At 32.2% G+C, this 18,689-nt stretch overlaps 1 protein-coding gene across 3 annotated transcripts in view; it reads left to right on the top strand.

Moving 5' to 3' along the window:
- Positions 1–18,689, top strand: part of LOC126878330 (5-hydroxytryptamine receptor 1) — a 274,852-nt gene that overhangs the window by 242,793 nt on the left and 13,370 nt on the right. For 2 of the 3 annotated variants that reach the window (XM_050641026.1, XM_050641027.1), the window contains one exon: positions 13,333–13,377. The exons of the other annotated variant lie outside the window; for it this stretch is intronic. In XM_050641026.1, coding sequence (XP_050496983.1) covers positions 13,333–13,377 — 45 coding nt within the window. The remainder of the gene's footprint in view (positions 1–13,332; positions 13,378–18,689) is intronic. 3 annotated transcript variants of the gene reach the window in all.

The raw sequence follows: 18,689 nt of genomic DNA, 5'->3' as shown, positions 1-18,689 counted from the left end.
TGTTGACAGTTGGCCAGTTACTCTCAGACTGACTGTACGTAGTGACCCATGGTCCCTTAAAAGATTTTGAACTCCACTCTCTATACAGTAGTGAGTATGACATGTGTAAGTGTCCTATTCAAATGCCTGTATAGGTGTCTGTATAAGATTATTTGTATCTGTGTGTGTAATATCGTTGTAATCCAACACCGAAACATTCGTGGCATTCGAAAAAGGCTTCGATGATTCGAAGTAGGAAAAAGATGTAACTCTATGTAGTTATTTGTGTTGAAAGATTTATGTAGCTTAGCAGTCAAAAAGATACGAAGTCCATAAATATTTAAAGAATTGTGATTGTTCAATTATCCGAAAAGTTGTGTCTCCACATTAGGTCGGATAAGCTCTATTGTATTAGATGTGTAAGTATTATACGTAGTAGTGTCATAAATCATAGATTCTGGATTTGATAGAGAAAACTCTACGTAGCAAGTAAATTAACTCCCAGTTGGATTATATATCATTGGATAATATGTTTTTTTAATTTTACAGTAATTTTAATTTATAACCTAAGTTTTATTTGATAATTATGCACTATCGATTTCTTGCATAAACTATGGACTATATGCTGAAATTAGATGCCTTGAAATTCAGTAATCTTCGAAATTATATCGTTTTGACCTTATGAGTTGATATATTTATTATATTTTTGATATACACCTAGAATCCTATTGAAATATCTAATATTTTCCAACAAAGTTGCATAATTGTTCAGCTCCGGTTTTACAATCCAATTCGTAAAAATGCAAATACATAACTTCATCCTAAAAACTAAATTTATGATATAATTATATATATAACTTCCTTTTCTTTTAAGAGCTTTTATTATCTATAAATGAAATTACCTATATCGTTTATAAAAATTGTATGTTAACAGCAAGCTTCTAGTTACATTTAACAATATTAAACTTCTACCTCCTTCCAAGTTGCTTCGAGTATACGGTTAATACAACTTAAATATACAAAGTTTTCATAAACTTGGAATTAAATGTTGAAGATTACCAGGAAGAAACTTTAACTTCCAAGATTATATGGAAGAGAATAGCTCCGTCGAAAATCTTGAAATAATAAAACTAAGAATGTGGCAGAAAAATAAAAGGGAAAGCATCCGATCGATTAAAGACCAAAATGAAATTACTTTTCTTCTCTTCGAAGATGAAATAAGAAAATGTCATTACTTGTAACTTAATGGTTTCACGCAACAAAATAGCGTAACAGTGTGAGAAAGAAAAATCGACCTGATAGAACATATTTGACAGGGCAGAATAAAATATAACAAGACATCAAACATAAAACGATAGGAAGAAAATGCGGAAAGGAAAGAAAGAAGATTTTTAGAAGTTTATTCTATTGATACGATATCTTATAAGGGCATATTGTATACATTCATATCATATGAAGAGTTGTATATCTATAAAAATAACCATAAACAATTGTAAATTTGTTTTGACTATTCCGATAGTTCCAGGGTTAATTGTTTTTATAGAAAAATTGGAGCAACAATCGAGCCTTCTCTTCTCAAAAAGTTAGTTAAAAAAAAGAGGAGACTCGCTGTTTGCCAGGATTAAAAAATACCATGAGGCACAAAGTTAGCGTGATTCTTTCCCCTAAACTGATTTTGCCGGCCGCTATAGGGAAATATCTGATTTAGACGCCACCCCCTATACTAGATAAACTACGTTAATGTGGGAGTCTTTTGTAAAGGCAACACGCCACTTCCTTATCTGATCAACACTCGTGGAAATAAATTCACCCGGTATGTGTGTATAGCTGTATCAATGAGTGTAATCGGTCATCGTTAATAAGCAACCCCTATCGTAGATCTTAATTTGTCTGGGATTTTAACGAAGAATTATAAGCCAGCTTGAAGAAGGAATTCCTGTTTTCCATAAACTTTTAGAAGACGTACGGGAAATTTAATTTGTATGAAAATTATCATCGAGTGAAAAAATTCATAAAAATTTCTAAAGGAAAATTATGAAGCTTGTGAAATAATAATTAACTAGGGTTTTAATTAACGCTCAATATTCTATTACAGTATGTTATGATTTTAAGTTATCAACCAACTGAACCAAAAATGTGTTTATCGTCGATAAAATTAATTCTAACTTTGCTGCGTTGTGTTTCCTTTATAAAACGAAATTGAAAAAAAATATATAGCTATCGTTGATGATTGACAAAAGAGTTCTACATAGCCCAAATATATTTACAAAAGTCGAAAGTATTCGGTCCTAAGATGATTATAACAGAGAATTGTCTTGATCGAGTTCGTAATTCATATTTCTTCTTCTCCTTGTTTTTTAATTATAGACTACGATTGTCCAGAATTCTTTCTTTCGGGATGTTCGAAAACATCTCAACACGAAATCGCTGGCCTTAGAACGCGCAAAGATGTAATTGCAGCTGATAAATTGAATTCCTTATCGCCTGAGCGGATAAAAAGCTGATAAAGGATTATTGCTCCTGGAATATTTATAGTGCTTTACTTTCTTATATGCCTATTGTTCTGCCTTTATTTTTAGCCTTTTTCACTCCTGTTCGATATTAATCTCGTTTCTTCGACTGATCTCCATTAAAGCGAATTGATAGGTCGAAATCGCATAAATGGTTGACTTGTTCTACTTACAGTTCGTTGTTCTCTCAAAAACATCGTCTTTTAAATTTAAAGAAATAACGAGAGTAGAATAAAATAAAATATTTAATACTATTAAAAAATGTAATAGATGTTTATGAAGGGTATTTTCAACAAAAATATCGTTTAGCAAAATACCATCTATTGAAGGGTCTTTCATTCAATTATCTGTGAATAATGTTAGCATTCTGTAGTACATGCCACTTAGCTTTTTTCTACTTTTCTGAAGATTTTATTTGATATAAATTTTTTAGAAATTCCTGTCAATGTTGTTCTGATACAAAAATAGTACATTAAAGGTCTCGTTAGTAGTTGACCTGTTCTACTTGAAAAACACTCCTCATGCCAAAAATATAAAAATCCAACTTTATGGTAACACGAAACACGATATAACGAAACATATTTATATCGTGTACTCTCGTTAAACACTAACTAAATAATGCAAAAAAAAAAAATTTAAGCTATTACAAGTGTTTCACAAACTCGGCTTTTTCCACGTTTTTTCCACGTGGCTTTTTATTGAATATCATGCATTATAAATTTTAATTTCATTTTGTAAGCAATACACAACTATAACTTCGTATCCTTTACCATAAACTGTGCAAACGTTTGCAATTAAAATTAATCTTTAATTTTCGTTGCAACAATATTAGAACATTCCCTATGATTTTGTCATTCGTAATTTATTTTGCAATCCGTTAAAAATTAATTCAAGCATTTAATTCTTAAAAGAAACACAGCTTTCAATTCAACAATCCAAACAATCTCCAATCACATCAACGAAAAGAAGTAAATTTCGATTTTTATTCGCTTAATAACTATTTCTTTCTAACCCAATAAAGCTATAACTAAATGACTGCAATAAATATACACACGATATACAAATAAGCTAAACCCAGCAATCACTTTTACACATATATCCTCTTTAATACAATATCCCCAAAATGAACTTATCTCAACCAAAACATAATAATCCAACTTCTCCCCTAATTCTTTCCCATATATACTCCAATACTTTTTCAACCAATTATATCTCTCTTCAAATCCTTCCTTCAGGTTAGTCAAGGCAATTCAACAGAAGTCGTTCGTACTCGATTCATCATATATCGCTCGCCACAAATCTTCTCGCAAGTGGACACGCGGAAAATCCCTGCAAATCGCATTTATTCTCTCGATAGAAAGTATCAGTCAGCATCTCACGTAGAAATCGCAAAATATCACGATTCGTCGAGGTGGCTTAAAGCAAAAAAAAAAAAGAGAAGGCAGAAATCTCAGTAACCTTATATCCCTTGACATGACGGGGGTCGTGATAAATAGTAGAATTTCCAAAGCTACCAGACACTCGCCACTCGCGCGACCTTCCGAGGCGTTGAAAGCTTCTTTCTAACAATACATATTACATATGTATCTTGTGTCAAAATGGATTGTCATCGAGGATGAGACAAACTTAATATACACTGTTACATAACCATAAGCATAGTACTTGATTACATCTACTGGAAAACTCTAATAAATTTTATTTAATTCAGTATTTTTACAGCACATACACGTATGACGCAAGTAAAATAACAAATTTATAATAAAATAATTAGAAAACAAAAACAGTGAAAATCATTCAATTCGTATTAAATATCGATATGTATTCTAATATTTTTATGATCGGCAGTGTATATTTAAAACTATTTTAACTTAATTTGTATCGAAAATAAATGCATTTTCTAATCATTACGATATTTTTAGAAATCATTGCCTCATATTTTATACCACCTTTTCTCATAAAACGTCGATCGCCAAACGATTATTGGAGTCAAAATAAAATAGTTTTCTCTACTTTCGATAGCTCATGATCTAGGAAATGAAATTCATTAAAAGTTTATGATTATAAATTAATCATTTGTTTAGTTTTCGATCCATTAAAAATTAATTCAAAAGTTTAATTCTGAAACTCTAAAATTGTTAAAAACTTTAACTCTGCTATATCTCAACACATAAATATGTGTAACTTAATCTTCATAGACACTTTACCTGCTAACTCTTTAGCTTCTAACTTTTAAATGCGACTTACTCGATGTGAAGACAAAATCACTTACATCTCCTTTGATTCTCGTATCATGCTTTTCACGCTTTGTGCGAAACCTAGAAGCGCCCCAATACCTATGAACGAAAGTGAACTCGTGTAGGACGCGATTCTGACTTGGCCTCAGAAGAACAATACATTGTTGAGACACACCAATGGTCGCTAGAGTCCTGTATCGTTCGCGGAGTTCCATATTTTCGTATATTTCACATCGTTGCGAAAGGATCGTTATCTGACCGGGGTATTTTGTTCCCCAGCGCTATTTGCCGCAGTGGTTCGCGTAACTCAAAACTTCCTCCCTCGCTGCTTCTTTCGCTAATAAAAAGATTATTTATAGAACGGACTGCAGTTTATAGTGCTTTCACGACGGCACTTGAGATTCCTCCCTAAAACGTTAGGGAAGAGTTATTACGTAAGCGAACCACTCTGAAGAAAGCACCGTTTCCTTAGATTGGGCGTTGTCGCGGTAAGGATTACACATTTTAAGTATGCTTTAATATAAACAGCAGGAATTTTGTAAAGTAAACTCATGTTCAATGAAGAAAATAAAAAATACTGCTCTAAATATGAATTCGTGTAATAACAAGACTGTCATAGAATAGAATGTTTCAGCTAATCTGTTAACAAATTATGAAACTTATACGTCCAAAAGAAAGGATTTTCAAATAAGGTATTACACTTGCTTCAAAACAGCAATTTATATGATAACGGATATTACAAGATACAAGTTCTTTCTTCCGCTTTGTAAACCGGCCATAAAACTCATATCTATCAAAAAATCATACAGAAAAGTATTATCCGAAATAATATTTTATATTAAAATAGAAATTGATATAATCAAATAACTATTACAAGATATATATTTTACACAATTCACGAGATCAACACTTTTCACTGGACAAGGAGAAAGTGAAGGCTATGGTAATCTGTATTAATACAGAACGCGATGTAATCCATATATCATAAGTATATTTCCATACACAAGATGTATAAAACGTGCGGCTAATAAGAGGATCCTCTTAACTTGATTTTCCAATTCTCGAACACGTTAAATCACTAGCAACTATAAATTTTGTCCAGAAGTCACGTTGCACAATCGCGATTAACCCGCTGGCTGCGTTTCCTTTTATTATTATAGGAGCAAGGCAAGAGAAGAAGTCAATATGAAAGCGAGTTCTGTAGCGCAAACACATATTTCCTTTTACAATTTTATAATTGATTAATTTTTTCTATGAATGAAAAGTGCTTTTAGCTTACATAAATTTATATGCTGTTTTATAAGAAGGACCAACAATGATTAATCATGTTCCAGCAAACAATCATCGATTGTTCAATCGGTTTTCGACAAAAAAATACCGCCTTCCTGGAAGAATACTGTCATCGAAAGTGTGGCATGTTGTGAAATTTGTTGAGAGACGCTAGCTGGTAATAGGTATCGATATAAACTATTGTGGCAAATGATAATTGACGTTGTCGGTGATAGTATAGCGTAAAATTAAATAGATGGAATATTAATGGAATATGAAAATTTCGAAAATATAAAACACAAAAGTATATCATAGAACAATTAATATAAATAGTCATAAAAAGTAACAAATCTCCAAAAATTCAAAATAGATATATTCCTTGTATATTGACTTTTAAGAACTAGAAATGGAAGAGTCAAGAATTAAAAATGAAACGAAATAAATGATAGATTTTAATTTAGCACGTCATTTTACACGTCACAGTCTAGACGAATTAATGAATAAAATCATTTGTTCACCATCCTTCAAACATGTCAACCAGGCTGTTATATGAAATTGGACATTTTACGAATATATTCGGTGTGCAATCGTGCGAAACGAAGGTTCGTTCTGAAGATTAACGGCGATAGGAATTAAAAACTAATTCACGTAGAAAGCTTTATACATAACTGTTACCTGATGTTTTAATATGCATACGAATGCACATTCATCATAACGATAACTATCCAAAGAGCATTTTGAATCTATTTTCGTATCTTTTATACATACGCTTTTGAAATTTAATATCGAATAGGTAAATTGAAATGCCATAAAATGTTGGAAATGAGATATTTCCATTTCAAAAGTATTTATTTATTTATGCAAATGAATTATCTCGTTCGGATAATTCAAGCGTAGAATTTACGCTCGAAAGGTTTCGAAATTCTACAAACTTGTATCGAACGCTGCCTCTGAACTGCGATTACTCGAGTTACTGCTTGCGCATATTTTAGAGTTTCTTCGTAAAATGTTACATAATTTAACATCACTTTAAAATACGAAGAACATCTATTTCTCACATTATTTTTATATATGCCCACTATTTTATAATTTCTTCTATCTCCAAAAAGATATAGGATACCCTTTTAATTCAAACTTCAATTTCCACTTATTTCTTAAACCTCCACTGCTCTTTCTGATTTCATCATCCCCCGCCCCCAAAATAGGATGAAATATCATTCTCTTTGACATTACCCTTTACCAAAGAGTCTTCTCAATTTTATTCCAAAAATAAGTGAACATAATTATTAAAGTAATTAATTGAACGCAATTAACTTGCCTGTTCGACCCTATTATTAATTATGTAACCGAACCTCTTGAAATAGCAACAATTACCGTTCATTATCGACCGATTAAAATTATATAGCTATCGCGGCTAGAATTTCTCCCGCGGCATCGCGTGAATTCCTGTATTCTCTAAGGAAATTTCTGCATGGAAGCCAGTCGTAGATAGAACTACGCTCGTAGACCGACACAACGAACGCGAGGCGAAGAAGGACGCTCGTTCGAGGTGATCGCTCTTTATTGATCAATCCTTGCAATTCATGGAGGGCAGGATATCCATTAGAAGGTTCACCGCGAGTTCCGTACACATGCACGACCGGGTATTTTTCATTGATCGAAACGTTTCTTTTCATGGCAACCACGTACCCAGTCAACCGAACGCCGAATGTCTCGCCTGTTAACCTTTTAACCGACTACCAGTATCGTTTGAAACGTGGCAATCGATGCCTGAACGTGGCATGCCGATCTGCGATAACCCTTTGCACTTTGTCTTTTGGTTTTTCCCCTATATTGAAAAATGGAAATTCCTTTTTCTATTTAATAGAAAACAAATCAGAACAATCGCTATTCATACCTGGATAGTATGGGGTAAATGTACCTATCACTGCGAGTGTACGCTATATTGCGATATTTTTCTTCGATGAGATTAGGATATTTAAAAATAAATTTTTCATCCTCAAAAAATTTTCACAGTTTAATAAGAATGTCCTCGTTGTAGTTGGAGAAACAAAAATATTTTTCAATTACTCTCATATTTTTATAACCTCGGAATTTATAGAAATAGTTTTCATAAAAGGTACAGAATAGATCATTTGTTCGCTAAAAACTGTTAAAAATTGTACGTTTAAATGATTCAAATGATACATTCGTCATATTATTTTGGATTAAATAGTTAAAAGTTTTTTTATTAATTAAATATCTATTTTGCTGCAATAAAATTATTAAAAGAGATTTTTCTTGCTTCCTTAATGAAAAATTAAACCCTTAGCATTCTACATTTGAAAAAAGGAGGAACTCATTACTGTGGCACAAAATTCAGTGAAAGTTCGTAATACTGCGGTGCCACCTGTCAAACTTAATCATCTGCTTAATGTAATTAGCCTCACGAAAGTACGGAAATGGAATCAACGCGGTTTCAAAAATAATAAAAACAGAATACGTAAAAAACATCTGTATACGATAATGTAATCTAATTAGATAAAATACGTTAAATAAAATAGTCAAAAAATATTTTATCCTCTATACTTAAGTCTGTATATTTGTAACTTTAGGTACCTTCATGTATTTTGATAGCTTTATGTTAAATAATATTTTAAATGATAAAGTCACTGTTGGTAAAAGTTTAATATAACAGCTCTTTATTATCGTTTTTATACATAAATTTAAATCAGCATTCATCGCTTGATTTTTCGATATCCTTTTACGTTACGCTACATTTTGAAGGTTAAAACCAATATTTTTCGAATATGAAATACATTATTGTTAAATGTAGAACAGCTGATGAATTATTCTGTCATAAGGAATCAAGAAAAATAGTCGAACAAAATACGACTAAATCTTATTACCGTAGTAATTAATATCTTTATACATTTATGGGAAATTTGAAAATACAAAAATGCACAGAATCTATATACAGTAATGGGTAAAAGAAAATTTAGATACAAATGTTACAAAAAATACCATAATTTTACAAAATAAAATTATATTTGACAAAGAAAGATTCAGTTTTAAATATAAAATAATCGATAATAAATAGATCGTTATCATTATAAAAAGAAATGAAATTCATAAAAGTTTGTCTTTCCATCAATAAAACCAAACCTAACTTCCATTGCAACTCGCATTTTAATTACATGACTACAATCTGCATAGCGTACAACGAGCAAACAGTGCCGCGTTAGTATCTTGTTTTGGCCCTCATTTCGTGGATTGTCGCCTTTTGCCTCTCGAATTACCTTTGTTGTTGCCAGGAAGCAGCCAGGTTACCGAAAAGCTTCTGTTAATTACACGCTTAATGATTACGAGTCAAGATTAAACGATGTATTCTGCGGTCAGATAATTGTTTGTACAGTGTATTGTCTGTAGCACGCGCGTTACGTTCAGGAGTTGAATTTCTGGTAACAGCACGTCCAATCTCTTAAAGACACATGTAACTGTTTTCCTTCTTAATGAATGGTTTCCTGTATTAGATCAAATTAATACACTGAATTTTTTTTTTGTTTCTAGTCTCATGATAATATAAGATTTTACTTTGATGTAGAGATCATTGATATGGAGTGTGAGAAGTTTAAATTACATCAGCATAGTAAGAGAGCAATTTTGCAAATTTGTCATACTGAATATTGAAAATTGCAAACATGTGAACAATAATGAACGTTAAATGAAGAATAAGAATTGTACATTTTTATTAGTCTTTCTTTTGTACATGTATATTGTTCATTACTTCATCATAAAATATTCTACGATTTTCTGGTAATAACTGACTTCAAAAAATAGAATATGAACTCCTAAAATATGAACTCCATAATTTTCAGATATGAAACAACAGTTACTATTTTGAAACTAAGCAAACAGTTCATTTTTTTTCGAAAATTCACTGGATGAATAATGCATCGATGGGATTAAGCTCGTTTTGGCGTGCAGTTACTTCGGTTGTCCAGGCTCCGATGAAGCATTATTCCATTTTACCATGCGGGTTCGGCGGTATTTTCTGTTTTACGTCGGAGAACAGGCTTGCTCGAAGCGGTGAAACAAAAAACGGGTCAAATTTATTTCGGAGATATATAACCCTTTCGCCCCTATCGTTGGTCATAGTCAGCATTCGCTAAATGATTCATTGATAGTAACATTGGCTCCAGCCGCCACTGACACACACAATTTTTACAGATAAAGAATTTATCTCGTAGAAATGTTGGGACTACGAACGGACCCTGACTACTATCAAATGTTAAATAAAACAATGAAGACTGTATTAGATAATAAAACAACAATAACAGTAACAATAAAATTTAACTAAGGATTGAAGAATGTTTTGTAAAGTTGACACTTACTAATCATATATATTATAATTAAGAAAAAATTCAATTATACTTTATATACTATATTTTGTTATTTTGAAGATCTTATCATGTGTTTTTCTTACATTAAATCATATTTTTTAATATATTATTGCACACATTAGCAAGAGAGATAAATCTGAACAACTTGATCAGTCTTTCAATGCGATATACAAATAAGGACAGATCTCCACGTAATCAGCATAAGGGGGACTCGATGCATCGGCACGATCGCGGAAAACATCGATTTACATCAATTTCGCGGAGAACAACAACGCTATTTTTCTGCTATTCAATTTTGACAAAAACGCTTCAAGAGCACAATTACGTGGAATAACGACGTTGGCGTTTCGTGTAAGAATCTCCGCCGCATAATCCAATTTTAATAGCAGGGAACGTGACGCGGTCGAGTAATTTGGCTGAAAACGAATACCGAGCGTGGAAAAAAGATTGCACGGTTCGTATGGTCGAGCTTTGGCCCGTATAAACGTAAAAGGAGAAACGGAGGCCAGACCAAGATACGATGAATGTACAATGTACAACCACTCACGTAAAAAATGTAACGTAGTTTCTCGTTCTTGCGCTGTTTTTTTTACACGGTTTTAATACCGTAGTGACCTTTGCTGTTCCAAGTTAAACTGCTGAGGTTAATAGTCCGTGCATTATTTAATGCTTCGAGAAGAATTTTCTACGGGGTTTTACATAAGATAGTTGCTTTCAGGAAAGTTTAATATATAACACAATAGTATAGAATAACTATTTAATTATCGCAGATATAGCACAAAAATACAGAATAATTATCTTTTCCTGACTTCAATAAACTCAAATGCAAATTTTTAAATTCATCAAGCTTTTACATTTGTTTTGAATTGATTAAAAACTCAAATGTTTAATAAATAAACTTATTGTTTAATAAATTCAAATTTCCTGAACAGATAAATTTACGATTTCGCTAGAATACGACTGCTACGATGCACACTTCTATCCACAAATCGACTGTAATACATTTTATCCAGAAATTTCACGGTCGATTCTTTCGCAATTCGAAGCTACAACATGTTCGAAAATCCCGAGGCACGATGAATCTCTATCGAAATTCAAGTCAGCCTCCTCACGTTATCCATCACGATTCACAACGTCGACACGATGCGTTGTCTCAAGAGGATTTCCAGTTGAAATCTTGCAGCAGTCCAGCCACAAGTTCTTGCACGAAACACGAGTTACACGTTATGCCCGTGAATTCAATTTCTCGAGAGGATTCGTGGGATAATGAGGTCGTCAGATCAAAAACATGATTCGATATCATCCCTCAGTATTTCTACTCTGTTAGTAATGTCGGTCTTCAGGGAAGTACTTTCGAACAATCCGCGCCAAGATTTCGACCAGATGATTTTCAATGGCAAATGGGTTTCACGTGTAACGAAAGAGCTCTCTTTATGGGCACTTCCTACGAAACTCGTTGACCGTCACGAAAATTCTATATATGGTGTTAGATTGACCTTCCTCCTTTTTCATATTCATGTTTTCTTTTTCTTCTTTTTCTTGTTGGTGGGAGGGATTTCTCTTTTAAATTTAGAAAAGGTAGTAATCTTTCTTCCTCTCTTTAGTTTCACGTAAATGTGGCTGGAATAGTGGAAAATGTGCTGGAAGAAAGATGAAAGTTATAAGTATAGTTCAAATTAGATTTAAATTAGATTGACATTACCTATATAATAAGTTTAGGTTTATTGCCAGTTTGAACATATTTAAAACTATATATAATTGAAGATGTCATTTATGTTGAATACACCAAATGAATTCCACTGGTAATCAAATTTTGTTGAAATACAGGTAGCTACGAAAATATTCAATCGCATTAAATATCCACTTTAATACACCCTGTACATCGTTTTCAGCTATTCATAAATAGAATAGTCTGTTTAAGATAATCAAATCCTACTGGTTGAATCAAAGAAGATTATATAATCGGACCTAAATGTTGGAATAGTCAAAATTCACCATTTACTTCACTAAAAAATTATATTATCACAAAGTTAAATTATAGCGAAAAACAGTCAACTTTCAAGAACTCAGTACTGAACACCCACGGCACAATTGATCATTTCTCAGAAACGCAGTATCATTTCCTGTTATCGAATGGATGTTTTCAGTGACACATAAATTCCGCGATAAGAAAAGAATCACATTTATTTCGCGATGTTTCTGCTATTTTTACAGAGGAAATAAGAAACAACGTTTATTCGAACGATTTCGAAATCAATAGCCGTGCACGTAGTACAATAGGCCTGTCCTACTTTTGTATTGGGTTCTCAATTTAATTTACGCAAGCTTTCGAGATTATCCGCTGAGAGATTAGTGGCTTACGCATCGATCATCCGAGCCTATATAGCGAAGCATGCTTATTTCTTGATCGTTCCATTACAGGCAAGCGTGATATAAAGTTCGAATAATTCATCCAAATTCGTGACACTTTTTTATCCCATTTTTCTCGATGTTTTATTGTCAAACCTATATCTTTTTCATTTTTATTTTACGACTGAATTTTTGAGTTCCGAAACTTTTATTTCATAAACGTTTTTTTTAGTTCCCTAATTTTCGCTATCGAAACATGAAATAAAATTTGAATTCACTTAAATTCGTGACATTTTTTTTAACCTTTCGTTTTTTATTTTCAAGACTTTTTGTATATCTTTCTAATATTTATTTTACGATTAGATTTTTGTGCTTGGAAATTTTCATTTCATAATAATCGCGTAATCGTTATTTTACTTTCCAATAACCTTCTATTACTTAAATTTGAAATTTTAATAAGTTTTAACTGTTAATAAGCCACGCGAGAATTGTCACGAATTTGTACGCGACGAATTTACGTTTCATCTGTCGCTGCGAATTCGCATCTTGTAGCACAACGTCCCATATTTTATCATGACTATAAGTCTGAAAGTAAAACGTTTGTTGTAGATACGATCGAACCCTCGTGGCGATACGCAGGATAATATGAGAGCGGTAAGACAACCCTTAATATCAATCTACCAATCACAAATTCACTAGTACATCGTTAGATGATTTGTCGAAGAGCGCTTCCCTTTAGAGCTTTTCATCCGGTGCAAAGGGATAAACTTGGCACGAAAAAAATAATTATTGTCTCTTATAAAGTCGCTAGATAATAATTTCTAAATTTCATGAGTACGTTGATAATATTAACAAATATTAATAGATATCGTTACTTACTCTTCAAAATTATTCGCGATAGATTTTTAACACGGTAAACACGTTTGATTGATTAGATATCTGCAATTACGGTTTCCATCAATCACTTTGTAGAGTAAACGCAAATACAGTGGCTACAAACGACATTGGCATACCAAATATTAGTATATACATACTAATTAATTATGTTCAGGTATGTTAAATTTTGTATCATATAGTAGTACTTTCAAATGCATATAAAAATTTGATACGGTAAAAACGAAATGAAAAACCTGATAAAGAAAGCACTTTAAGGGAAAATAAGAATATGTGCCAATATCTTTTGTAATCTCTATAAACGCATTATAAATTAAACGAACGCAAACGAAAGTTCGCGAAGTTGAATTTGTTCTGAGCTACACGATGTGTGTATGGTATGAGTATAATGTCGAGCGTCGATCGTTTACAGAAACTTCTGCCTGTGTTAAATAGTCAACTAACAATCCCTTTGCGCCCCGCTTCCACTTCTAGACAAGATTGCAGCCGGTTTCATAATGACAACCCTTTTATCTGCCAACGACTTCGACTTTTCTGTTGAAGTTCCGTTTAAAACTTCCAAGTGACTTTAAGAAGATTATGAAACTGGCGGTAAACATGAATTTTGCGAGATAACGCGATAAAACAGTTGGACGCTGTACCATTTCGTCACAATATTCACGAGAATCAGAGCAAGAAATCATTGAAATATTTAACGGCTTGTTTGAGTACATCTCTTCTCAGTCATATAGTAATTCATTATCTCTACAAAAAATACAATTTAATAATTAACTATTTTAACGAAACAAATTGAGTGTTCAAACAGACTTGCTAGTAATTAATCATATCCTTCGCTTTTGCCATGCTTCGTACCAGATTCAATATGTTGTGTAATTTTTTTAGAATAATTCGGACGTAACTAATTATGAAATTCATTTATCAAGGAAACGAAGTACCGTAACTATATTACGAAGCTTCGCGTTTACTGTTTCATTAATTTATGAGTTTGTTTCCCCTAACAAAGTTCAAGATTAATCGATTAATTTATCTTCAGATCAATCTGATTAATTAATAGATCCGTTTTTGCATAGAACACAGCTAGAACGTGTAATTAACACTTCAACAAAGGTTGTATTGTTTCATTAAATTGGTTCGTTAATGGTATAAAATCGATCAATTTTGTAAAGTAAAATATAAATCTTCTACTATTTAAATGACAAATTTTTCGCACTTGTATCCGTAGAATATTCTGACAGCGTTTAAAATACTGGAATATTCTACATATTTTTACATATTATGTATATTCTGTACAATTTTGCATCTTGAAACTTCCCGCTGATGCATAATCATTCGCAATCTAGTCGTCACATTAAAAACAGCATCTTTCAAAGGGACCAAGAGAGAAAAAAGAAAAGTCATAAGTTATGGGTACGTTTCTGTTATTCGTGCAATCGCATCTCATCGTGGCAAGTCTAATTCGCATGAAGAGAGGACCGAGCTGGTCTGTGGGTGGCCTAGATTTAAACACCCACCAGATTATAATCTGTCTTAAAATTGGGGCGTAAAAAAAGGACGGAGAAGCGATAAAAATAATCAGACGAGCAGAAGGTAATTCTCGTGGCGGATAACTAAGCTCGCGACCCAGCGGATTTCTGTCTGTACCACTAGTTCCGGCTTCAGCTCGTGGTCTCAAACCACCCACGGCTTTTCTCACTTCTCGCAGTTATTCTGGATGTCATCTACATTCCTGACGGTGTGGGTTAAGTTCATCTGTATTTCCGTTCTTTCGCATGCCGACAATTTTTTCAAACAATTTATTCTCCACCAACTCCCATTTTCATCGATACTTATGAGTTCACGTGAATATACCACAAATGAAATTATTTTACGGGCAAAGATTATTATCATTTGTGGTATTCAAGAGAATCAGTTTTCTGCGTTTTGTGACGGTCGTTCGATTAATTATACGCGTTGTTGTTAATAGAAGTGAACATAAAGCGGTCCAATAAAGAATTTAAATGTCATTAAGCGTTAGTCAAGGCTGCTTGTCATTTCTGGACAATGCGTCTGTGATGGTACCGTCGCTATAGAAGGATTTTATAATGATACAGAATTTTCAAACTTTTTCATCTTTATGCTTACCATGTTATTATTTTATAACGCATTATTAACAGTAGTCGTTGAATTTGTTATTTTTATATATGTAAATATAGACTATTAATGGATATAATTTTTGTTAATATAACATTCGTCTGTGTAAAATTATTTAACGAACATTAGGAAATCCATTTTTTAAACCACTGTACATCCTCTGACCTGCATCTCCATCTCCACTATCAGAGTACTGGGAAGCTTTACTAATGAAACCGCTAGTAGATCCTGGGCTTCAAGCTCCATCTTGCTAGCCTTGCAACCTCCTATCCTTCTATCTTTTCTTCCATAGAAACTTCGTACTTTTATTTTTCCCCTTTTCCTTCCTTTAAAAGAGTCATAAATTTAAGTATACATCATTTAAAGTAAACCCGAAGGCGTGTTATGTGTTGACATAATAACAAATTACATATCACATACATATAGTTAATGATTTCCTATATAGGCTATTAAGAATTTAAATATTCGCTTGTAAAAGTAAAAAACGATTGATACTAAAACTACCGGCGAAAATAAAATATTCTTCCAAAAAAAGATACCTTTTCACCCTTTTATTTCTTCTCCAATTTCACTATGATTATCGTCCTAAAGTTATATCCTGTTTGTTATGCGTTCGATTTATGTCGAGGTAGTTCTACTAAAAGTTGATATCGGAAACCATGTTCGTATATGTAAAACCTAGCTTACTCTGATAATCTCATTAATATTCAATGGTCATTTCAAGCGTACGTTGTAGTCGTAAATCTCGCAGAGTTCCTCTATGCAATCTATGATAATGCGCTTTTTTCAAACGAATTATTCGGAATAAGTACGTAATCTAAATGCGTTTGATTCAATCGTCCTTCGCCTCTTTACCGAATTCACTTTAATCATATATTTTACATAATAGACACAATTTCCTTTTCTTAATAAAGAAAATGTTTTCATCTAAAAAGATAAAAATAATAAATTAACTGCGCATCTTTATACATTTAGAGCAAAGTGAAAAGTATAACAATACATACAATGCACATAATATGTAAAGATAATATAAAATATCCAGGCTAAATGCCCAATATGATATTTAGCGGACAAAACAAACCTCTATATATGTAAAATCCATTCTGTTAGTTACATTCATAAAAATATGAAATTGCATAAATATATCTAATGATTAGACTAATTTCTTTATATAGTAAACGAATTTCTTTCTTTTATAAGGAAAATGTTATCATTATAAAAGATGAAAATAATCAAATTTTCTTCAGCCTTAACTGTTGATCAATATCTTCATCATTATTTTAAAATTTGCTTTGCAAACAAATGTAATTCGTTTAAAATAACTACGACAAAATGGTAAATCGGTTAACAAGCGGCAAATCTACTAATCATTTACGGATTTTCGTTCGATAATTGTCAAGCGGACAGTAAAATATCCTTGCAATCAGGCTCATTGGGGTTTCGATGGATTAATCTGCTTATCCTAGACAAAGCGGCATATAGTCCTAGCTGTTCGTGCGGATCACGATTCAACTAGTTAGATTTTCGGGTCAATGAATCGATCTGAAACCAACCAAAAAGTCGAACTAGTCGAATCGTTAATCGTAGAGATATTCTACGCGAGTTTTGAACTATGATAAGACAATTTGCTCATTATTTGTCGTGTTTAGTTTGGAAGAATCAAAATAAAAAAAACGTGAAAGAAACGAAATTAAAAAATGGTAAATAGCGATAGTAACGCTATAATTGCTACAGTTCTATCATATAAGTATATATTACATGTCGTCTAGAATTGGTTGATTAACAAATTTCTAAATGCTTATTAGCTTAACTTATTCTTACGCGAATATCAATTTACACTATCATTATGTCTACTGTAGTTTATAAACGATCAGCCGCGTCTTTCCCTAACGTCACACCATCCCACACTACCACACATTAATTATTCAAATTACTAAATATTTATGTCACTAGTAATATCATCAAATACTCGATAAAACTTTCGTTACCTTTGTTTTCGTTATTTACTTCATTTTCTATGCATGTGATCTATTAATTACCTTAAGTAGCACGTTACCTATTGTCGTTTGACTAAAGAGCTTCTAATTATCTTAATGTCGAGCACAATTTACTGTATCGAACGATGCACCGACTTCCCGTCGAAGTCGCACGCAATCCGATTACCCTGACGCGAACATCGAAATTGATGGCGAAGCCAAAACGCAGATCAGACCCTAAGGGCTTCGCGTCTATGCATATTTGATAAGGAGGAGGGTTAGTTCAACGTTATGCTTAAATCATCAAAGATTCGGATATTATTAAATCATAAGTCATGTCGAAATATCGATAATGATTCATCAGGTGAACCATATGTAGTAATGATATATATAAATGTTCATTAATAAAATATTATAAGTGGATATAATTAATAATAAATTATAATCAATGAAATAATTTAGAGATAAATTGTACATTTACATTGAATTAAGTTATCTGAATGGAAATTTAGATACTTTATTATTGATTCTTCTAAAATGAGCTATAGTATTAAGGAGACATTTATGGCAATACGTTATAGAGAAGAGTTTCTAAAAGATAGAAGAATTACAGCAAGGATTATAATTATACGAAATTGCAGAATATTTATATAAAATAGAGCGTATTGAATGCATTCAAGTGAACATCATAAATATTTTGAAGATATCATACGTATTAGAACTAGATAAAAGGTTCAGTACATAAAAATTCATTAAAAATATATATTTATTTAATAAATTAGTATTACATATAACTTATTTAAATTATTTAATATATATTTAGATATTACGGTGTCATTTGTGTGACGTAAGTACTGTATACGTTCTGTAATTTTTGCATGGACATTGCCATTTAGATTTAATTAAAATTCATGCTATGACATAGAATGGTTAGATCTTAAAAAAATGCACAAAACATAGTTTCGT

This window comes from Bombus huntii, chromosome 2 (assembly GCF_024542735.1).
Source record: "Bombus huntii isolate Logan2020A chromosome 2, iyBomHunt1.1, whole genome shotgun sequence".
In the NCBI taxonomy this organism is placed as follows: Eukaryota; Metazoa; Arthropoda; class Insecta; order Hymenoptera; family Apidae; genus Bombus; species Bombus huntii.
Note: the sequence above shows the minus strand (reverse complement) of the source record. Positions and strands in the feature narration are given on the sequence as shown.